Below are 23,565 nucleotides of genomic sequence, written 5' to 3'. Positions count from 1 at the left end.
CTCCTTTCAGAGATAACAAGTAGGCAAAATAGGGAGGTGGGAACAAGAGGGGGCCATTCAGCCCCTCAGCCAGATTCTGCCACTTAAGATGCGCTGCATCCACTCACCAAGGCTTCTTCGGCAGCACCTCCCAAACATAAGAACATAAGAAATAGGAGCAGGATTGGGCCATTTGGCCCCTCGAGCCTGCTCCGCCATTCAATAAGATCATGGCTGACCTGATCTTGGCCTCAACTCCACTTCCCCGCCCGCTCCCCATAACCCTTGACTCCCCTATCGTTTAAAAATCTGTCTATCTCCACCTCAAATATATTCAATGACCCAGCCTCCACATCTCTCTGGGGCAGGGAACCTATGACCTCCACCACTCTCCAAGGCCAATCATCATCATAGGCAGTCCCTCGGAATCGAGAAAAACTTGCTTCCACTCTTAAACTGAGTCTTTAGGTGGCGGAACAGTCCAGTACGAGAGCCACAGTCCCTGTCACAGGTGGGACAGATAGTCGCTGTCGGAAGGGGTGGGTGGGGAGTCTGGTTTGCCGCTTGATTTCTGCACGCTCTCGGCGACGAGACTCGAGGTGCTCAGCGCCCTCCCGGATGCACTTCCGCCACTTAGGGCGGTCTTTGGCCAGGGACTCCCAGGTGTCGGTGGAGATGTTGCACTTTTTCAGGGAGGCTTTGAGGGTGTCCTTGTAACGTTTCCTCTGCCCACCTTTGGCTCATTTGCCGATATTGCCTTCCTGAGGTGCAGTGCCCAGATCAGCCATGACCTTATTGAATGGCGGAGCAGACTTGAGGGGCCAAATGGCCTACTCCTGCTCCTATTGCTTATGTTCTTAACTGAACGCAGTGCACCAGATGTGGTCAAACCAGAGCTTTATACATCTGTAGCATAACTTCCAACCCTTCCTACACCAAACTTCTTGTTGTACCTGTCAACGAGCTTGAAGTGACTTCTTTACCTGGATCCCTAAGGATTGAAATTCGGTAATAACCCATTTGCGGGGGTGGGGGGGGGGGGGGGCGGTAACAAGGCAAGGCGGGACTTGACTTCCTGTGCCAGGCATGGAAATTCCGACCCGGATGCGAAATTGGTGTTACCGCCCCCGAGAGGACGTGGAGCGCAATGTCAGACGCTCCACTTTCTCTCAGCGGGCGGAACCGGGCCGCTAAGTGCCAGCGGGAGCATAGGGCCCTCCCTCTTCCATTAAAGGGGAGGGAACGGCACGAGCTCTGCAGTGGGGCGACGGGGGGGGCGGTTATGGAGTTGCACCATTTCTCCACCGGAGAGCGGGTGCCGTGGCAGTGGCACGGTGGAGAAATGGTGCACCCCCCAACCCCCCTCGCCCCAATATCGTCAATGAAGAACCGGGACGGTAAATCAACCTTTGAAGAAAAAAATTGGCGCCACGCACCTCCCCTTTAATCATCACTCCCGTGAGCGGAGTTTGGCCTCGCAGGGCGAAAACGGGTCGCTGCGCATGGCGATGGCGTCATCATGGCTGACGCAGTGGCCCAGGGCGTTAACGGGAGGTGCAGACAATGCAAAATTCTCCCCCCCCTAAGCTTCCAGCTTCTTCACAGTTCCTCGCTTCTCAACATTTAGGATACTACTCTGATCCATCTTTGTCAGGTCCAGAGTGGATGACCCCACTCTTTCCCACATTGAACTTGATCTGCCTCAGTTTTGCCCACTCACCTAATCTATCTTTGCAACTTTCTGCTCCCGTCTACATTATTCACTGGGCCAAATAACTTTGTGTCGTCAGCAAACTTGGAGATATGGCTCTGTGTTCCTTTTTCTAACTCATTGATCAATATAGTGAAAGGCTGAGGCCCCAGTGCCAATCTTTGGCAGATTATTCACATGGTTTGCATATAGAGTAATGGATACTCGGGAATGAGTTACAGGCTGGAATCTAATCGAGGGGTTCAGGTGGTTTATATATAGAATAATGGATATCTGGGAGTGAGGTACAGGCTGGAATCTAATCGAGGGATTCAGGTGGTTTATATATAGAATAATGGATACCCAGGAGTGAATTACAGGCTGGAATTCAATCGAGGGGTTCAGGTGGTTTCTATATAGTATAATGGATACCCGGGAGTGAGTTACAGGCTGGAATCTAATCGAGGGGTTCAGGTGGTTTATATATAGAATAATGGATACCTGGGAGTGAGTTATAGACTGGAATCTAATCGAGGGGTTCAAGTGGTTTATATATAGAATAATGGATACCTGGGAGTGAGTTACAAACTGGAATCTGATCGAGGGGATCAGGTGGTTTATATATAGAATAATGGATACTCGGGAATGAGTTACAGGCTGGAATCTAATCGAGGGGATCAGGTGGTTTATATATAGAATAATGGATACTCGGGAATGAGTTACAGGCTGGAATCTAATCGAGGGGTTCAAGTGGTTTATATATAGAATAATGGATACCTGGGAGTGAGTTACAGACTGGAATCTAATCGAGGGGATCAGGTGGTTTATATATAGAATAATGGATACCCGGGAGTGAGTTGCAGACTAGAATCTAATCGAGAGGTTCAGGTGGTTTATATATAGAATAATGGATAACTGTGAGTGAGTTACAGACTGGAATCTAATCGAGGGGTTCAGGTGGTTTATATATAGAATAATGGATACCTGGGAGTGAGTTACAGACTGGAATCTAATCGAGATTTTCAGGTGGTTTATATATAGAATAATGGATACCTGGGAGTGAGTTACAGACTGGAATCTATCATTGTTGTTCTCTGAATTTGTATCTTCCTCTTTAACTGTTCCCACACATGATGGACTTCCTTAAAAGCACAATTGCAGCATTTAGTTCTGTTCTTGGCCAATTAACCAATCCCTGGAACCTGGCCCTGAGCAGCATTCTTTAATCACCATTCTGTAGAGGTTACTGCTGCTGCCAACTCCTCCCCTCTGTTCCCAAAGTATTGCTGATCGGGAAGAAAATCATAGAATTATAGACTGATGCAGCACAGAAGAAGGCCATTTAGCCCATCATGCCTATACCCGCTCTTTCGGTCAAGCTGTGCGAATAATCCCACTCCCCCGCTGCTCTCCCCCCACAGCTCTGCTAATATTTTCCCTTCCAAGCATGTATCCAATTCCCCCCTGCCTCTCTTCCACGGTTACGTTCGAGCCAGGGTGTCCCTGGAGACGGAGCACTCGGTGTCCACTGGTACGCTCGCGGCCTTCTGCGAGATGTGGGCACCGGAGGGACTGGAGTGCATCTTTACCCCTGGCAACCAAATTTTAATTTGATCCACTAATGTCTAAAGTTAATTTGTTTAAGTTTGTCGGTTTTAATGCCCCCTCTTTAATCAGGGGCCACTTAATTCATGGTTTCAACGGAAATAGTTGTATTCAATTCTCCTTTTGAAAGTTACTATTGAATCTGTTTCCACCGCCCTTTCAACAACAACAAGATTTGTTTTTATATAGCGCCTTTAACATAGTGAAATGCCCCAAGGCACTTCACAGGAGTGTTATGAGATAAAACAATTTGGCACCGAGCCACATAAGTAGAAATTGGCTCAGGTGACCAAAAGCTTGGTCAAAGAGGTAGGTTTTAAGGAGGAAAGAGAGGTAGAGAGGTTCAGGCAGTGCATTCCGGATCTTAACAACTTCCGACGGGGAAAGTCGTTCCCTCACGTTGCCTCTGGTTCTTTTGCCAAAATTGTACTCTTTTTCTTTTGGTTACAAAGACTCTTCCGTCTAGCTTTGCAACGCAGCTGCTACTTCAGCTGGGCCACATGCTCGCGATGTTCGGGAGTGACATCGGTCTCCGAAGGCCACGCAAAATGAGCGCCGGTCAGTCGGCAGCCCGCTTAACACTGCGGCTGGATTTCCTCGGCGTTGAAGTCGAATGGGGCGCCGGAGGGGCTGTAGGACGGGCTGTCGGACGGGGTGTAGGACGGGGTGTCGGACGGGGTGTAGGACGGGGCATAGGACGGGGCGTAGGACGGGGTGTAGGACGGGGTGTAGGACGGGGCGTAGGACGGGGTGTAGGACGGGGCATAGGACGGGCTGTAGGACGGGGTGTAGGACGGGGCTGTAGGACGGGGCGTAGGACGGGGTGTAGGACGGGCTGTCGGACGGGGTGTAGGACGGGCTGTAGGACGGGGTGTAGGACGGGGTGTAGGACGGGCTGTAGGACGGGGTGTAGGACGGGCTGTAGGACGGGGTGTAGGACGGGCTGTAGGACGGGGCTGTAGGACGGGGTGTAGGACGGGGTGTAGGACGGGGTGTAGGACGGGCTGTAGGACGGGGTGTAGGACAGGCTGTAGGACGGGGCTGTAGGACGGGGTGTAGGACGGGGTGTAGGACGGGCTGTAGGATGGGCTGTAGGACGGGGTGTAGGACGGGGTGTAGGACGGGGTGCAGGACGGGGCATAGGACGGGCTGTAGGACGGGGTGTAGGATGGGCTGTAGGACGGGGTGTAGGACGGGCTGTACGACGGGGTGTAGGACGGGGTGTAGGACGGGCTGTAGGACGGACAGTATGACGGGCTGTAGGACGGGGTGTAGGACGGGCTGAAGGACGGACTGTAGGATGGGGTGTAGGACGGGGTGTAGGACGGGCTGTAGGACGGGGTGTAGGACGGGGCGTCGGACGGACTGTAGGACGGGGTGGTAGGACGGGGTGTAGGACGGGGTGTAGGACGGGCTGTAGGACAGGGTGTAGGACGGGCTGTAGGACGGGGTGTCAGATGGGCTGTAGGACGGGCTGTAGGACGGGGTGTAGGACGGGCTGTAGGACGGGCTGTAGGACGGGGTGTAGGACGGGCTGTAGGACGGGCTGTAGGACGGGCTGTAGGACGGGGTGTAGGACGGGGTGTAGGACGGGGTGTAGGACGGGCTGTAGGACGGGGTGTAGGACGGGCTGTAGGATGGGGTGTCGGACGGGCTGTAGGACGGGCTGTAGGACGGGGTGTAGGACGGGGTGTAGGACGGGCTGTAGGACGGGCTGTAGGACGGGCTGTAGGACGGGCTGTAGGACGGGCTGTAGGATGGGGCGTAGGACGGGGTGTCGGACGGGCTGTATGACGGGCTGTAGGACGGGCTGTAGGACGGGGCGTCGGATGCACTGTAGGACGGGGCGTCGGACGGGGTGTCGGACGGGCTGTATGACGGGCTGGAGGACGGGCTGTAGGACGGGGTGTAGGACGGGCTGTAGGACGGGCTGTAGGACGGGCTGTAGGACGGGCTGTAGGACGGGGTGTAGGACGGGCTGTAGGACGGGGTGTAGGACGGGGTGTAGGACGGGCTGTAGGACGGGCTGTAGGACGGGGTGTAGGACGGGCTGTAGGACGGGCTGTAGGACGGGCTGTAGGACGGGGTGTAGGACGGGCTGTAGGACGGGGTGTAGGACGGGGTGTAGGACGGGCTGTAGGACGGGGCGTAGGACGAGCTGTAGGACGGGGTTTAGGACGGGCTGTAGGACGGGGTGTAGGACGGGGTGTAGGACGGGGTGTAGGACGGGGTGTAGGACGGGCTGTAGGACGGGCTGTAGGACGGGCTGTAGGACGGGGTGTAGGACGGGGTGTAGGACGGGCTGTAGGACGGGGTGTAGGACGGGGTGTAGGACGGGCTGTAGGACGGGCTGTAGGACGGGCTGTCGGACGGGCTGCAGGACGGGGTGTAGGACGGGGTGTAGGACGGGGTGTAGGACGGGCTGTAGGACGGGCTGTAGGACGGGGTGTCGGACGGGCTGTAGGACGGGGTGTAGGACGGGCTGTAGGACGGGCTGTATGACGGGGTTTAGGACGGGCTGTAGAACGGGCTGTAGGACGGGGTGTAGGACGGGCTGTAGGACGGGGTGTAGGACGGGGTGTAGGACGGGCTGTAGGACGGGGTGTCGGACGGGCTGTAGGACGGGGTGTAGGACGGGGTGTAGGACGGGGTGTCGGACGGGCTGTAGGACGGGCTGCAGGACGGGCTGTAGGACGGGGTGTAGGACGGGGTGTCGGACGGGCTGTAGGATGGCGTGTAGGATGGGCTGTAGGACGGGCTGTAGGACGGGGTGTAGGACGGGGTGTCGGACGGGCTGTATGACGGGCTGTAGGACGGGCTGTATGACGGGCTGTAGGACGGGGTGTAGGATGGGCTGTAGGACGGGCTGTAGGACGGGGTGTAGGACGGGGTGTCGGACGGGCTGTCGGACAGGCTGTATGACGGGCTGTAGGACGGGGTGTAGGATGGGGTGTCGGACGGGCTGTATGACGGGCTGCAGGACGGGGTGTAGGACGGGCTGTAGGACGGGCTGTAGGACGGGGTGTAGGACGGGCTGTAGGACGGGGCGTAGGACGAGCTGTAGGACGGGGTTTAGGACGGGCTGTAGGACGGGGTGTAGGACGGGCTGTAGGACGGGGTGTAGGACGGGCTGTAGGACGGGCTGTAGGACGGGGCGTAGGACGAGCTGTAGGACGGGGTTTAGGACGGGCTGTAGGACGGGGTGTAGGACGGGCTGTAGGACGGGCTGTAGGACGGGGTGTAGGACGGGCTGTAGGACGGGCTGTAGGACGGGGTGTAGGACGGGCTGTAGGACGGGCTGTAGGACGGGCTGTAGGACGGGCTGTAGGACGGGGTGTAGGACGGGCTGTAGGACGGGCTGTAGGACGGGGTGTAGGACGGGGTGTAGGACGGGCTGTAGGACGGGCTGTAGGACGGGCTGTAGGACGGGGTGTAGGACGGGGTGTAGGACGGGCTGTAGGACGGGGTGTAGGACGGGCTGTAGGACGGGGTGTAGGACGGGGTGTAGGACGGGCTGTAGGACGGGGTGTAGGACGGGCTGTAGGACGGGGTGTAGGACGGGCTGTAGGACGGGGTGTAGGACGGGCTGTAGGACGGGCTGTCGGACGGGCCGTAGGACGGGCTGTAGGACGGGGTGTAGGACGGGGTGTAGCACGGGCGGTAGGACGGGCAGTAGGACGGGGTGTAGGACGGGCTGTAGGACGGGGTGTAGGACGGGGCGTCGGACGGACTGTAGGACGGGGTGTAGCACGGACTGTAGGACGGACTGTAGGACGGGGCGTAGGACGGGCTGTCAGACGGGCTGTAGGACGGGCTGTAGGACAGGGTGTAAGACGGGCTGTAGGACGGGCTGTAGGACGGACTGTAGGACGGGGTGTAGGACGGGGTGTAGGACGGGCTGTAGGACGGGGTGTAGGACAGGGTGTAGGACGGGGCTGTAGGACGGGGTGTAGGACGGGGCTGTAGGACGGGCTGTAGGACGGGGTGTAGGACGGGGCTGTAGGACGGGGCTGTAGGACGGGGTGTAGGACGGGGTGTAGCACGGGCTGTAGGACGGGGTGTAGGACGGGCTGTAGGATGGGCTGTAGGACGGGGCTGTAGGACGGGCTGTAGGACGAGCTGGAGGACGGGCTGTAGGACGGGCTGTAGGACGGGCTGTAGGACGGGCTGTAGGAAGGGGTGTAGGACGGGCTGTAGGACGGGGTGTAGGACGGGCTGTAGGACGGGCTGTAGGACGGGGTGTAGGACAGGCTGTAGGACGGGGTGTAGGACGGGGTGTAAGACGGGCTGTAGGACGGGCTGTAGGACGGGCTGTAGGACGGGCTGTAGTCCGATCTTTAGGACGGGCTGTAGGACGGGGTGTAGGACGGGGCGTCGGACGGACTGTAGGACGGGGTGTAGGACGGGCTGTAGGACGGGATGTAGGACGGGCTGTAGGACGGGGTGTAGGACGGGCTGTAGGACCCGCTGTAGGACGGGGTGCAGGACGGGCTGTAGGATGGGGCGTAGGACGGGCTGTAGGACGGGCTGTAGGACGGGCTGTAGGACGGGGTGTAGGACGGGGTGTAGGACGGGGCTGTAGGACGGGGCGTAGGACGGGGTGTAGGACGGGGTGTAGGACGGGGTGTAGGACGGGCTGTAGGACGGGGTGTAGGACGGGGTGTAGGACGGGGTGTAGGACGGGCTGTAGGACGGGGTGTAGGACGGGCTGTAGGACGGGGTGTAGTACGGGCTGTAGTACGGGCTGTAGTACGGGCTGTAGGACGGGCTGTAGGACGGGGTGTAGGACGGGGTGTAGGACGGGCTGTAGGACGGGCTGTAGGACGGGCTGTAGGACGGGCTGTAGGACGGGGTGTAGGATGGGCTGTAGGACGGGGTGTATGACGGGGCGTAGGACGGGCTGTAGGACGGGGCGTAGGACGGGGCGTAGGACGGGGCGTAGGACGGGCTGTAGGACGGGGTGTAGGACGGGCTGTAGGACGGGCTGTAGGACGGGCTGTAGGACGGGCTGTAGGACGGGGTGTAGGACGGGGTGTAGGACGGGGTGTAGGACGGGGTGTAGGACGGGCTGTAGGACGGGCTGTAGGACGGGCTGTAGGACGGGGTGTAGGATGGGCTGTAGGACGGGGTGTAGGACCGGGCGTAGGACGGGCTGTAGGACTGGGTGTAGGACGGGGTGTAGGACGGGCTCTAGGACGGGGCGTAGGATGGGGCGTAGGACGGGCTGTAGGACGGGCTGTCGGACGGGCTGTAGGATGGGGTGTAGGACGGGCTGTAGGACGGGCTGTAGGACGGGCTGTCGGACGGACTGTAGGACGGGCTGTAGGACGGGCTGTACGACGGGGTGTAGGACGGGCTGTAGGACGGGCTGTAGGACGGGCTGTAGGACGGGGTGTAGGATGGGGTGTAGGACGGTGTGTAGTACGGGGACGGGGCATAGGACGGGGCGTAGGACGGGGTGTAGGACGGGGTGTAGGACGGGCTGTAGGATGGGGTGTTGGACGGGCTGTAGGACGGGGTGTAGGACGAGCTGTAGGACGGGCTGTAGGACGGGGTGTATGACGGGGTGTAGGACGGGGTGTAGGACGGGGTGTAGGACGGGCTGTAGGACGGGCTGTAGGACGGGGCGTAGGACGGCATGTAGGACGGGGTGTAGGACGGGGTGTAGGACGGGGTGTAGGACGGGGTGTAGGACGGGGTGTAGGACGGGCTGTAGGACGGGGTGTAGGACGGTGTGTAGGGCGGTGTGTAGGACGGGCTGTAGGACGGGCTGTAGGGCGGGGACGGGGCGTAGGACGGGCTGTAGGACGGGGTGTAGGATGGGGTGTAGGACGGGCTGTAGGACGGGCTGTAGGACGGGGTGAGGATGGGGTGTAGGACGGGCTGTAGGACGGGGTGTTGGACGGGCTGTAGGACGGGGTGTAGGACGGGCTGTAGGACGGGCTGTAGGACGGGCTGTAGGACGGGCTGTCGGACGGACTGTAGGACGGGGTGTAGGACGGGGTGTAGGACGGGGTGTAGGACGGGCTGTAGGACGGGCTGTAGGACGGGGCGTAGGACGGGCTATAGGATGGGGTGTAGGACGGGGTGTAGGACGGGGTGTAGGACGGGCTGTAGGACGGGGCGTAGGACGGGGTGTCGGACGGGGTGTAGGACGGTGTGTAGGACGGGCTGTAGGACGGGCTGTAGGACGGGTTGTAGGACGGGCTGTAGGACGGGCTGTAGGACGGGCTGTAGGACGCGGTGTAGGACGGGGTGTAGGACGGTGTGTAGGACGGGCTGTAGGACGGGCTGTAGGGCGGGGACGGGGCGTAGGACGGGCTGTAGGACGGGGTGTAGGATGGGGTGTAGGACGGGCTGTAGGATGGGGTGTAGGACGGTGTGTAGGACGGGGACGGGGCATAGGACGGGGCGTAGGACGGGGTGTAGGACGGGGTGTAGGACGGGCTGTAGGACGGGGTGTAGGACGGGGTGTAGGACGGGGTGTAGGACGGGCTGTAGGACGGGGCGTAGGACGGGGTGTCGGACGGGGTGTAGGACGGGCTGTAGGACGGGCTGTAGGACGGGTTGTAGGACGGGCTGTAGGACGGGCTGTAGGACGGGCTGTAGGACGGGCTGTAGGACGCGGTGTAGGACGGTGTGTAGGACGGGCTGTAGGACGGGCTGTAGGGCGGGGACGGGGCGTAGGACGGGCTGTAGGACGGGGTGTAGGATGGGGTGTAGGACGGGCTGTAGGACGGGGTGTAGGATGGGGTGTAGGACGGTGTGTAGGACGGGGACGGGGCATAGGACGGGGCGTAGGACGGGGTGTAGGACGGGGTGTAGTACGGGGTGTAGGACGGGCTGTAGGACGGGGTGTTGGACGGGGTGTAGGACGGGGTGTAGGATGGGCTGTAGGACGGGCTGTAGGACGGGGTGTATGACGGGGTGTAGGACGGGGTGTAGGACGGGCTGTAGGACGGGCTGTAGGACGGGGCGTAGGATGGGCTGTAGGATGGGGTGTAGGATGGGGTGTAGGACGGGGTGTAGGACGGGCTGTAGGACGGGGCGTAGGACGGGCTGTAGGACGGGGTGTAGACGGGGTGTAGGACCGTGTGTAGGACGGGCTGTAGGACGGGGTGTAGGACGGGCTGTAGGACGGGCTGTAGGACGGGCTGTAGGACGCGGTGTAGGACGGGGTGTAGGACGGGGTGTAGGACGGTGTGTAGGACGGGCTGTAGGGCGGGGACGGGGCATAGGACGGGCTGTAGGACGGGGTGTAGGACGGGCTGTAGGACGGGGTGTAGGACGGGGTGTAGGACGGGGTGTTGGATGGGGTGTAGGACAGGGTGTAGGACGGGCTGTAGGACGGGGTGTAGGACGGGCTGTAGGACGGGCTGTAGGACGGGGTGTAGGACGGGCTGTAGGACGGGCTGTAGGACGGGGCGTAGGACGGGCTGTAGGATGGCGTGTAGGACGGGGTGTAGGACGGGGTGTAGGACGGGCTGTAGGATGGGGCGTAGGACGGGCTGTAGGACGGGGTGTAGGACGGGATGTAGGACGGGGTGTAGGACCGTGTGTAGGACGGGCTGTAGGACGGGGTGTAGGACGGGGTGTAGGACGGGCTGTAGGACGGGCTGTAGGACGGGCTGTAGGACGCGGTGTAGGACGGGGTGTAGGACGGGGTGTAGGACGGGCTGTAGGACGGGCTGTAGGGCGGGGACGGGACGTAGGACGGGCTGTAGGACGGGGTGTAGGATGGGGTGTAGGACGGGCTGTAGGACGGGCTGTAGGACGGGGTGTAGGATGGGGTGTAGGACAATGTGTAGGACGGGGACGGGGCATAGGACGCGGCGTAGGACGGGGTGTAGGACGGGGTGTAGGATGGGGTGTAGCACGGGCTGTAGGACGGGCTGTAGGACGGGGTGTAGGACGGGCTGTAGGACGGGCTGTAGGACGGGGTCTATGACGGGGTGTACGATGGGCTGTAGGACGGGCTGTAGGACGGGCTGTAGCACGGGCTGTAGGACGGGGTCTATGACTGGCTGTAGGACGGGCTGTAGGACGGGCTGTAGGACGGGGTATAGGACGGGGTGTAGGACGGGGTGTAGGACGGGCTGTAGGACGGGCTGTAGGACGGGGCGTAGGATGGGCTGTAGGATGGGGTGTAGGATGGGGTGTAGGACGGGGTGTAGGACGGGCTGTAGGACGGGGCGTAGGACGGGCTGTAGGACGGGGTGTAGGACGGGGTGTAGGACCGTGTGTAGGACGGGCTGTAGGACGGGCTGTAGGACGGGCTGTAGGACGGGCTGTAGGACGCGGTGTAGGACGGGGTGTAGGACGGGGTGTAGGACGGTGTGTAGGACGGGCTGTAGGACGGGCTGTAGGGCGGGGACGGGGCGTAGGACGGGCTGTAGGACGGGGTGTAGGATGGGGTGTAGGACGGGGTGTAGGACGGGCTGTAGGACGGGGTGTAGGATGGGTTGTAGGACGGGGTGTAGGACGGGCTATAGGACGGGGCGTAGGACGGGCTGTAGGATGGCATGTAGGACGGGGTGTAGGACCGGGTGTAGGACGGGCTGTAGGATGGGGCGTAGGACGGGCTGTAGGACGGGGTGTAGGACGGGGTGTAGGACGGGGTGTAGGACCGTGTGTAGGACGGGCTGTAGGACGGGGTGTAGGACGGGGTGTAGGACGGGCTGTAGGACGGGCTGTAGGACGCGGTGTAGGACGGGGTGTAGGACGGGCTGTAGGGCGGGGACGGGACGTAGGACGGGCTCTAGGACGGGGTGTAGGATGGGGTGTAGGACGGGCTGTAGGACGGGCTGTAGGACGGGGTGTAGGATGGGGTGTAGGACAGTGTGTAGGACGGGGACGGGGCATAGGACGGGGCGTAGGACGGGGTGTAGCACGGGCTGTAGGACGGGCTGTAGGACGGGGTGTAGGACGGGCTGTAGGACGGGCTGTAGGACGGGGTCTATGACGGGGTGTAGGACGGGCTGTAGGACGGGGTATAGGACGGGGTGTAGGACGGGCTATAGCACGGGCTGTAGGACGGGCTGTAGGACGGGGTGTAGGATGGGGCAGTTGGACGGGGCGTAAGACGGGGTGTAGGACGTGGTGTAGGACGGGCTGTAGGACGGGGTGTAGAACGGGGCAGTTGGACGGGGCGTAAGACGGGGCTGTCACTTTGCCAGTTCTGCTCAGTCGCTAAGCTTCTGACTTCACCCCCATTCGACGGGAGGCTGAAAGCAGTCGCCAACAGTTGAAACTGTGCCCACTCCGTGACTTAGAAACGACTGGAGAGAAAGCAAGACTTGCATTTGTATAGCGCCTTTCACAACCACCGGACGACCCCAAAGCACTTTACAGCCAATGAAATACCTTTTAAAATGTGCTCACTGCTGTATTGCAGAAAACTCGGCAGCCAATGTACGCACAGCAAATCGCAAAAAGAGCAATGTCATAAAGAGTAAAGCTGTCACTACAATTATATAGGGCCCAGGTGAGACCACACCTGGAGTATTGTGTGCAGTTTTGGTCCCGTTACCTAAGGAAGGATATACTTGCCATAGAGGGAATGCAACGAAGATTCACCAGACTGGTTCCTGGGATGGGGGGATTGTCCTATGAGGAGAGATTGAGTAGACTAGGCCGATATTCTCTAGAGTTTAGAAGAATGAGTGGTGATCTCATTGGAAAATTCAAAATTCTTACAGGGCTTGACAGGTTGAATGGAGGGAGGATGTTTCCTACTGGCTGGGGAGTCTAGAACCAGGGGTCACAGTCTCAGAATAAGGAGTCGGCCATTTAGGACTGAGATGAGGAGAAATCTCTTCACTCAGAGGGTGGTGAATCTTTGGAATTCTCTACCCCAGAGGGTTGTGGAGGCTCAGTCTTTGAATATATTCAAGACAGAGATTGATAGACCTTTGGATATTAAGGGAATCAAGGGACAGTGCGGGAAGGTGGAGTTGAGGTAGAAGATCAGCCATGATCTTATTGAATTGCGGAGCAGGCTCGAGGGGCCGAAAGACCTACTCCTGCACCTAATTATTTTGTTCTTAAATGGCCAGATAATCTGTTTTTTGTTTTGTTGATTGAGGGCTAAATATTGGCCAGGACACTGGTGATAACTCCCCTTGCTCTTTGTTGAAAAAGTGGCTATGGGATCTTTTACTTCCACCTGAGAGAGCAGACGGGGCCTCGGTTTAACGTCTCATCTGACGGCACCTCCGGCAGTGCAGCGCTCCCTCAGCACTGCACTTGGAGTGTCAGTCTGGATTATTTGCTAATAACGTGCTGACTCAGAGACAAGAGCACTACCACTGAGCCACGACTAACTAAATCTATTAATTACTAAAGTCTCCCTTGATTATTCATAAGGATTATGATTTTATTAGATCCGGTATGCTCTTTTAATCTACCATGCTTATGACATTTCTATTTATCAGCCAAGGAGGTTGGATAAATAATTAAACAAAGTGAACAGTTACTTTATCTTGCCCACTGAATAATGAACGACCTTCATTTAATATGTAACAGTTCACATATAGCGGATACCGAGAGAGGGACAGCTATTGTTTAATCGCCTAGAGAATGTTACCCTATCAATCACAGCCAGTATCAAACAGCACGATGTTTAACGGAGTTGATGTGGTAGATCGAGACAAACTATTTCCTCTGGTGGAGGGGGAAGTCCAGAACAAGGGGGCATAACCTTAAAATTAGAGCTAGGACGTTCAGCGGTGATGTCGGGAAGCCCTTATTCACACAAAAGTTAGTGGGAACCTGGAACTCTCTCCCCGCAAAAAAGCTGTTGAGGCCGGGAGATTCAGTTGAAAATGTCAAAACTCAAAACAGGTAGACTTTTGTTGGGTAAGGGCATTACGGGACATGGAAGTAAAAGCGGATAGATGGAGTTAAGATACGGATCAGCCACGATCTCATTGAATGGCGGAACAGGCTCGAGGGGCTGAATGGCCTACTCCTGCCCCTATGTTTTTGACAGTTTAATGAGTGGCGCAAGGCACATTTGCATTCCACAGGTTTACAGAGAGAAAGACTTGGATTTATATAGCGCCTTTCACAACCATCGGAAGTCTCAAAGCGCTTTACAGCCAATGAAGTCCTTTTTGGAGTGTAGTCACTGTTGTAATGTGGGAAACGTGGCAGCCAATTTATGAACAGCAAGCTCCCACAGCAATGTGATAATGACCAGATAACCTGTTTTTTTGTTATGTTGATTAAGGGATAAATATTGGCCCCAGGACAATGGGGATAACTCCCCTGCTCTTCTTTGAAGTAGTGCCATGGGATCTTTTACATTCACCTGAGAGGGCAGACGGGACCTCGGTTTAACATCTCATATGAAAGACGGCACCTCCGACAGTCACTCAGCACTGCTCTGGAGAGTCAGCCTGGATCTTATGTGTTCAAGTCCCTGGAGTGGGGGTTGAGTTGAACTTGCCCGAGTGCCTGATCTGCACATTGAAAGAAGGGCCCTGCTGGTTCCTGCTCATTGCCCCGCTCGCCTGCTCAAAAGATCGCTGGTTAAAATCACCGGCTGCCCCGTTGGAGTGGAGAGGTAGTGGCAGGTGAGTCCCACGGACAGATATTAACTCGCTGCCCGCCCTGGTTCCACTGAGTGCACGGGGGTTCAAATCGCCCCCTATGGTTTCACATCAGGCATCGTTAAATGAGCGTATCCTGAGTCCGAGTCATGACCTGTGGTCTGCTCACAGGCCTGAGTCCAGTTCATCCCCTCCTGTCCCTGGGTCTACCCACAGGCCTGAGTCCAGTTCATATCCCCCGGTCCCTGGTCTGCTCACAGGCCTGAGTCCAGTTCATGTCCCCCTGTCCCTGGTCTGCTCACAGGCCTGAGTCCAGTTCATCCCCCCCTGTCCCTGGGTCTGCTCACAGGCCTGAGTCCAGTTCATCCACCCTTGTCCCTGGTCTGCTCACAGGCCTGAGTCCAGTTCATCCACCCCTGTCCCTGGTCTGCTCACAGGCCTGAGTCCAGTTCATCCCCCCCTGTCCCTGGGTCTGCTCACAGGCCTGAGTCCAGTTCATCCCCCTGTCCCTGGTCTGCTCACAGGCCTGAGTCCAGTTCATCCCCCTGTCCCTGGTCTGCTCACAGGCCTGAGTCCAGTTCATCTGCCCCTGACCCTGGGTCTACTCACAGGCCTGAGTCCAGTTCATGTCCCCCTGTCCCTGGTCTGCTCACAGGCCTGAGTCCAGTTCATATCGTCCTGTCCCTGGGTCTACTCACAGGCCTGAGTCCAGTTCATATCCCCCTGTCCCTGGGTCTACTCACAGGCCTGAGTCCAGTTCATGGCCCCTGTCCCTGGTCTGCTCACAGGCCTGAGTCCAGTTCATGGCCCCTGTCCCTGGTCTGCTCACAGGCCTGAGTCCAGTTCATGTCCCCCAGTCCCTGGTCTGCTCACAGGCCTGAGTCCAGTTCATCTGCCCCTGTCCCTGGTCTACTCACAGGTCTGAGTCCAGTTCATCTGCCCCTGTCCCTGGGTCTGCTCACAGGCCTGAGTCCAGTTCATGGTCTCCTGTCCCTGGGTCTGCTCACAGGCCTGAGTCCAGTTCATCCCCCCTGTCCCTGGGTCTACTCACAGGCCTCAGTCCAGTTCATGGCCTCCTGTCCCTGGGTCTGCTCACAGGCCTGAGTCCAGTTCATCCCCCTGTCCCTGGGTCTGCTCACAGGCCTGAGTCCAGTTCATATCCCCCTGTCCCTGGGTCTACTCACAGGCCTGAGTCCAGTTCATGGCCTCCTGTCCTGGGTCTGCTCACAGGCCTGAGTCCAATTCATGCCTCCCTGTCCCTGGGTCTGCTCACAGACCTGAGTCCAGTTCATGCCCCTCCTCTCCCCTGGGTCTACGCACATGCCTGAGTCCAGTTCATGCCCCTCCTCTCCCCTGGGTCTACTCACAGGCCTGAGTCCAGTTCATGCCCCCCTGTCCCTGGGTCTGCTCACAGGCCTGAGTCCAGTTCATCCCCCCCACCCCCCCTGACCCCTGGTCTGCTCACAGGCCTGAGTCCAGTTCATCTCCCCCGTCCCCTGGTCTGCTCACAGGCCTGAGTCCAGTTCATCTCCCCCTGTCCCCTGGTCTGCTCACAGGCCTGAGTCCAGTTCATGCCCCACTGTCCCTGGGTCTGCTCACAGGCCTGAGTCCAGTTCATCCCACTGTCCCCATGTCTGCTCACAGGCCTGAGTCCAGTTCATCTCCCCCTGTCCCCTGGTCTGCTCACAGGCCTGAGTCCAGTTCATGCCCCACTGTCCCTGGGTCTGCTCACAGGCCTGAGTCCAGTTCATCCCACTGTCCCCATGTCTGCTCATAGGCCTGAGTCCAGTTCATCTCCCCCTGTCCCCTGGTCTGCTCACAGGCCTGAGTCCAGTTCATGCCCCCCCCTCTCCCCTGGTCTGCTCACAGGCCTGAGTCCAGTTCATGCCCCCTTTCCCCCTCCCCCGGCCTGCTTGGAGCGTCATCCTGGATTCTGTGCTCAAGTCTCTGGAGCGGGACTCAAACTCACGACCTCCCAAGTCAGAGGCGAGAGTGCTACCCACTGATGCCGTGAAATCTTTTAATTGCCCCAGGAGATGTCATGTATCTTACATTATAATATATAACTGTATCCTAACATGACTGTAATAAGATATGACCTGTAACCACCAGCATACCTTACCACCAGGGGTGCACTTGCAAGAGACAGGTTTATAAGGACAGGTCTCAGGCAAGTGCAGCATTCCAGAGCTGTGAAATAAAGGTGCAGGGCCAGAGTGACCTTGACTTCACTACATGCCTCGTGTGAATCTGTACTGAGCGGACAGGACTTTACAGGAGAGGTCAGGACAAGGCTGGAGCTGTTTGGTGACCCTAGTTTCGAGCCCACAGGTGCTGGGCCCTGGAATAGGGGCTCGACCAGCACCAGCCTTTCAGTTGGGCCTCGCTCAAACCCAGTGCCGACTTCCTTCCTACCCTCCTTCCCTCCCGCCCTTCTGAAGCAGTTCCTGTTTTTCTTGATCTGCCAGTACCGACCTGCCTGGCTGCCTCTCCACTCGACCTGTGAAATCTTCTCCTGCGATCTCCTGCGAGCAGTGCCCAGGATTAGGCTCTCCCGACAGCCCTTCAGCTGCTGGCTGAACTCTGACAGAATTCCCCTTTGCCGAAGTCGGTCCCGTGCAGAAGGAAAAGAAGGAAGCCCTAAATTAGTTTTCCAAAAAATAAATGCCCCCTCTGGCAGGTTAATTCAGTGGATTGTATAGCCGGGCTGGTGAGGCCTCTTACCTGGCTTCCATGGCAACGGGCCTAGCCCAGGGCAACCCTGTTTGACTCAGGAGTCAATGCATGTCCGGGTCCGGCTTGGCGATACATGAGGAACGGGTGCCCTGGGAGCGCCTGAATGGATGAGGATGAGGTTGACGTCAGGATCTGTGGATTACTGTGGTTCCGGAGGGACCCAAGAGGATACAGCGAGATGAGGACACGCTGGTACTGCGACTTGGATTGGGTAGGTAGGCACCGGGGCGGTGGGGGGGCGGTGGGGGGGGAGGGGTTCTGTGGAGTGGAGTCGCGTTTACAGGCGTAGAGACGTCTGCGTTCCCTTTATGGGGTCAGCCGTGGCTCAATGGGCAGCACTCTCTCTCTCTCTCTCTCTCTGAGTCGGAAAGTCCGGCTCCCGCTTCCTGAGACTCGAACGCGTAACCCAGGCCGACACTCCCAGTGCATTACTGAGGGAGCGCTGCACTGTCTGGAGGCGCCGTCTTACGGATGAGAGGTTAAACCGAGGCCCCGTCTGCCCCCTCAGGTGGACGGAAAAGATGCCGCGGCACTATTCGAAGAAAAGCAGAGGAATTCTCCCCGGTGTCCTGGCCGAAGTTTAACCCTCAACCAATAGGTAGAACATGGTCATTACCACATTGCTGCTTGTGTGCACAAATTGGCTGCCCCGTTTCTCACATCAGTGACTACACGACAAAAGTATTTCAATGCCTGTAAAAGACTTTGGGACGTCCTGGGGTTGTGAAAGGCACTATATAAATGCAAGTCTTTCTTGTTCTTAAATTCCATGTTTTACATGACGCCAGGATAAGGCACTTCAGTTATGTGGAAAGATTAGAGAGGGATTGTTTACCTTAGCGCAGAGAAGGTTACGAGAAGATTTAATTTAGGCGTTCAAAATCATGAACGGTTTTGATAACGTAAGTAAGGAGGAACTGTTTCCAGTTGCAGATGAGTCGGTAACCAGAGGACACAGAATTAAAGTGTTTGGGAAAAGAACCCGAGGCGAGAGATGAGGAGGAATTTTTTAAGCAGCAAGTTGCTATGATCTGGAACACGCTGCCTGAAAGGGCGGGAGAAGCAGATTCAATAGTAACTTTCAAAGGGGGAATTAGATAAATACTTGAAAGGGAAAAAAATTACAGGGCTACGGGGAAAGAGCGGGGGAGTGGGATTAATCCAAAGAGCCGGGACTGGCACCATAGGCTGAATGGCCTCTTTTCATGCCTGTAAGTTGTCTGCCCCCACAAAGGGGTCTGGCAGAGACATTTGCAAAATTGTCCAACTGTTAGTTTTATTCCCAGTGTTAATCTTGTTAAGTCCTGACTCTAATGTACTGACTTACACGAGACACGTGCTGAAGTCAAGGTCACTCAGGACCTGCACCTTTAATTCCAGCTCTCCAGTGCTGCACTTGCCTGAGACCTCCCTTTATATACCTCAGTGGGACAGGTATGGAGTGTCTCCTGCAAGTGCACCCCTGGTGGTAAGGTATGCTTATTGTTACAGGTCATATCCAGTTACAGTCATGTATAGCATGGTAAGATACAGTTATATACAGTAATGTGAGATACATGACAAATCTTGCGAGTGAAAACGAGCGAATGTGGTTCATCCACAGGCAGAGGCAACTGATTTGATCCCTCACAACCCCTTTTGCGTCACAAACGTGAGAGGGCTCATCCAGTCACTGTAATCCAGCTTGTGGACATAGGGGGCTAAAAATTCAGTATCGCCAGGTTTGAGGGATTGTCTGATGAAGAAAGGTTGAGCAGGTTGGGCCTCTACTCATTGGAGTTTAGAAGTATGACAGGTGATCTTATTGAACCATATAAGATTCTGAGGGGGCTGGACAGAGTAGATGCAGAGAGGATGTTTCCCCTCGTGGGGGAATCTAGAACTAGGGGGCATAGTTTCAGAATAAGGGGTCGCCCATTGAAAACGGAGATGAGGAGGAATTTCTTCTCTCAGAGGGTCGTGAACCTCAGAGAGCTATGGAGGCTGGGTCATTGAATATATTTAAGTCAGAGATGGACAGACTTTTGAGCGATAAGGGAGTGAAGGATTATGGGAAGCGGGCGGGGAAGTGGAGCTAAGTCCATGATCAGATCAGCCATGACCTTATTGAATGGCGGAGCAGGCTCAAGGGGCTCGAGAGGCCAGGTGGCCTCCTCCTGCTCCTATTTCTTATGTTCTAATGAGGCCGTCATACCGCCAAGTCGCTAACATTAGCGCCAGGCGATGTTTACCGCCTCCAACTGGGATATTCGCTTTTAGCGCCCCAAGAGTGCAGCGCGAAGGGAAGCGTCCCACACTCCTCCTCGGGTGCTAACCATGACTCCTGGGGTGCTATCGCGGAATCACTGCTGAAGTTCAGGCGTCAGGAAACCAGTTTCCTCGCACATAAACGGGAGGCCAGCTGGACCAGCCGAAGAGTGAAAATAAAGGCACGGGAGTTGTTGTTGGCGTTGTGTTACTGGGCTGGCATTCCGAGGAACGCTAATTCAAATCCCACCATGGCAATTTGAGAATTTTGAGTTCGGTTTCAAAATAAAAGCTGGAAATAAAAGGCTGCCATTTCTCGAAATGCTCACGAAGCTGTCGGATTGTAGTTGAGCACAGCCGCTCCGCTAATGTCCGTTCGAGGGAAGCCTCCCATCCTTGCCCGCTCTAGCCTGCATCTTGACTCTTAACTGCCCCATGAAGAGATCCAGCAAGCCCCTCAGTTGTGTCAGGATAAAGGGTCGGCCATTTAGGACTGAGATGAGGAGGAATTTCTTCACTCAGAGGGAGGTGGATCTTTGGAATTCTCTACCCCAGAGGGCTGTGGGGGCTCAGTTGTTGAGTATATTCAAGGCTGGGAGCGATAGTTTTTTGGACTTTGGGGAAATCAAGGGATATGGGAAGCGGGCGGGAAAGTGGAGTTGAGGTAGAAGATCGGCCATGATCTCATTGAATGGTGGAGCAGGCTCGAGGGGCCGAATGACTGACTCCTGCTCCTGTTATATTCTTATTTCAACACTCATAAAGAGTGAACCAAGTTGAACAAATGCAAAATAACTGAATGTAAACGCAAACAAATCTCAACTTATATCTACCCACCTGCTGAGCCGTCCCCTTATCGCCCCGGGAGGTTGGTGAACGCCCACTTTCCCCGCCGCGATTAACGGCGGTCGCGAAGGCAGGCGAACCCACTGGAGTTCGGGATCGCGGCGCTCACAGGGCGTTGCACACGCACTGACGTCACCAAGTGGGTAACTGTTAGCGCCATCAGTAAACCTCCAGTGAAGCTCCTGGGAGTCGCTCTTGCAGTAAGCGCTTGGCGGTCCCCGTTAGCATAACTGCGGCGGGGGGGGGGGTGCTAAGCAACCGAATTTTTAGCCCTCGGGGCTTCAGTGGCACATGGGTGGGGTGGTCTGATGGGCGGGGCCATTAGAGGGAGCAGCGTGCGCTGGTCTGGCCACTGCAGGGAGCAGCGCGTACTGCTGCAGGAGGGCGATGGCTGTGAAGAGGGCGACTGCATTTGACGTCACCCAGATCCAGGTCGGGGAGAGGGAACGGCGAGAGGTCGTAGAGGGATGTGATCGGGGCCCAGGAGAGGCGAGGGCCCAGGCCAGCCCACGCTGTGCGATATGTGTGCGCACTAGGTCCGTGCAGCAGAGCTGGTCTCCAGTCGTCTTGGTCAACCCTGGCCACTGGACCAAGACCGAGGCTCTGTCAAGCCCGTGTGGTGGCTGGTGTGCAACGGTCACCCCACGTTGTTAAAATCCACGCACAGGCATCTTCCACCCTCCAACATGTAGTTCGGGATCCGGAATATCAGGTCCCTCATTGTAACACCGGAGAATTCATCCCTTTTTGGGTGGAAGTGGGTCATCCTCGATACAAGGGACCGCCTGTGATGATGATGATGAAGAGTGGGGTGATGGGGTGGGGGGAGGGAGGAGGGGGTCCGGGTAAATGTGCTGTCGTGCTGAACGCCGCAGGCCCAGACAGTACCAGGGCTGATCCTCAGTCTATCTGATCCCAGCCAAGGCACCACTCTGGGCAGCAACTGTCCTCAGTACCCCTTGGTGCGCGAGAGAGGGAAAGGGACCCCGGGGTATTCCCCAACTTGCCGGATGTACGCGCACCTGTGTGGCGCCCGGGGCTGAGAGGATTGCGTTCGCCGATATCTTTTATTTTCATCCGTTCATTGGATGTGGGCATCGCTGGCAAGGACGGCATTTATTGCCTCATCGCCCTTGAGGAGATGGTGGTGAGCTGCCGCCTTGAACCGCTGCAGTCCGTGTGGTGAAGGTGCTCCCACAGTGCTGTTAGGGAGGGAGTTCCAGGATTGTGACCCAGTGACGATGAAGGACCAGCCGATATAATTCCAAGTCAGGATGGTGTGTGACTTGGAGGGCAACTTGCAGGTGGTGGTGTTCCCATGCGCCTGCTGCCCTTGTCCTTCGAGGCGGTAGAGGTCGCGGGTTTGTGTTTGAAGTTGTGATGCCTCCCGAAGGTTGAATAGCCTGCTGATGCTCACTCCTGGTATTTCAGCACAGTACCAGAGGGCTGCAGTATTCTTACCATAAGTCAACACCGAGGAAGATGTAGAATTGTGTGTAGGCAGTGTATTTACAGTATGAACAGTGTCATAGTGTGTTGCCTGATATCAGTTTCAGTGTTTATTATAAAGTGCCTATTGTATAATAATAAGATCTAATCATAATATATACCAACTGTTACGCTCATAATAAAGAGTGAAACTGAGTACTGTATGCAATGAGTAAGTGTGACCTTAGCTCCTTTGATTAAATTCCAGAGTGTTAGTACAGCGTGGGTGGCCTGCTTATATACATTGCTCCCAAGGGATGCTGGAATCCCTTGGGACTCCAACAAGTAGGTTCTCTGGTGGTGGTGTGATACAGGTTGCCAAGGGTTACATACATGACATCACTCCCTCCCAAAGTCACTAGTACACTTATTTACAAGGTGAGACGACCTGGGGCTTTTCGCTTCCTTGTTGATCATCTCGGTACAAATGCGGGTGTGGGTGAGTTGGTCAGTTCTTCACTGGGCTGTTGGGCAGCCGGCCTTGCCGGGCTGCTGGGGATGGTGAGTTTGGCTTCGTGGTCAACCGTGATGTCGGTTGCCACTTGTGTGTGTGTGTTGGAGGATCGAAGTTGGTGGTGTCCTCTTCGGGTTGTTCGTAGCTGTTGGTGAACCGCAATTTGATTTGGTCCAAATGCTTTCTGCACATTAGTCCATTGGCCAATTTGACCTGAAACACCCTACTCCCTTCTTCAGCTATGACCGTGCCAGCAAGCCATTTGGGACCATGTCCATAATTGAGTAAAAATACACGGTCATCGACCTCAATATCGCGTGACAAGTTTGCGCGATCATGGTACATTCTTTGTTGATGTCGCCTGCCCTTGACGTGATCATGGAGATCAGGGTGGACAAGAGAGAGCCTTGTTTTCATGAGCAGCTCGGCTGGGGGAATCCCGGTGAGCGAGTGGGGTCTGGTGCGGTAGCTGAGCAGAACTCGGGACATTCGGGTCTGCAGGGAGCCTTCCGAATCACGTTGCAAGCTTTGCTTGATGGTTTGAACTGCCCGTTCTGCCTGGCCATTGGTTGCGTGCTTGAACGGGGCAGATGTGACGTGCTTGATCCTATCGTGGGTCATGAATTGCTTGAATTCAGCACTGGTGAAACATGGCCCATTGTCGCTGACAAGGACATCAGGTAGGCCGTGTGTGGCAAACATGGCTCGTAGGTTTTCGATGGTGGCAGTGGACGTGCTTACAGACATTAGCACACATTCAATCCATTTTGAATAAGCATCCACAACAACCAAGAACATTTTGCCTCGTCAACGTGGATCCTAGACCATGGTTTGGAGGGCTACGACCACAAACTTAGCGGTGCCTCTCTGGGTGCATTACTCAGTTGAGAGCAAGTGTTGCACTGGAGCATGCATGATTCTAAATCTGAGTCGATGCCGGGCCACCACACATGGGATCTGGCTATGGC

General features: G+C 56.7%; 1 protein-coding gene across 4 annotated transcripts in view; it reads left to right on the top strand.

Moving 5' to 3' along the window:
- The window catches only part of LOC139229830 (ral guanine nucleotide dissociation stimulator-like), a 200,760-nt gene that overhangs the window by 65,898 nt on the left and 111,297 nt on the right, over positions 1-23,565 (top strand). Inside the window, exon 1 of one of the 4 annotated variants that reach the window (XM_070861425.1) lies at positions 17,655-17,773. The exons of the other annotated variants lie outside the window; for them this stretch is intronic. Within the exon in view, the coding sequence (XP_070717526.1) occupies positions 17,666-17,773 (108 nt within the window). The 5' untranslated portion in view covers positions 17,655-17,665. Of the gene's footprint in view, positions 1-17,654; positions 17,774-23,565 lie in introns of those variants that run through there. 4 annotated transcript variants of the gene reach the window in all.

This window comes from Pristiophorus japonicus, chromosome 19 (assembly GCF_044704955.1).
Source record: "Pristiophorus japonicus isolate sPriJap1 chromosome 19, sPriJap1.hap1, whole genome shotgun sequence".
Lineage (NCBI taxonomy): Eukaryota > Metazoa > Chordata > Chondrichthyes > Pristiophoridae > Pristiophorus > Pristiophorus japonicus.
This window is presented reverse-complemented; position numbering and strand designations above follow the sequence as displayed.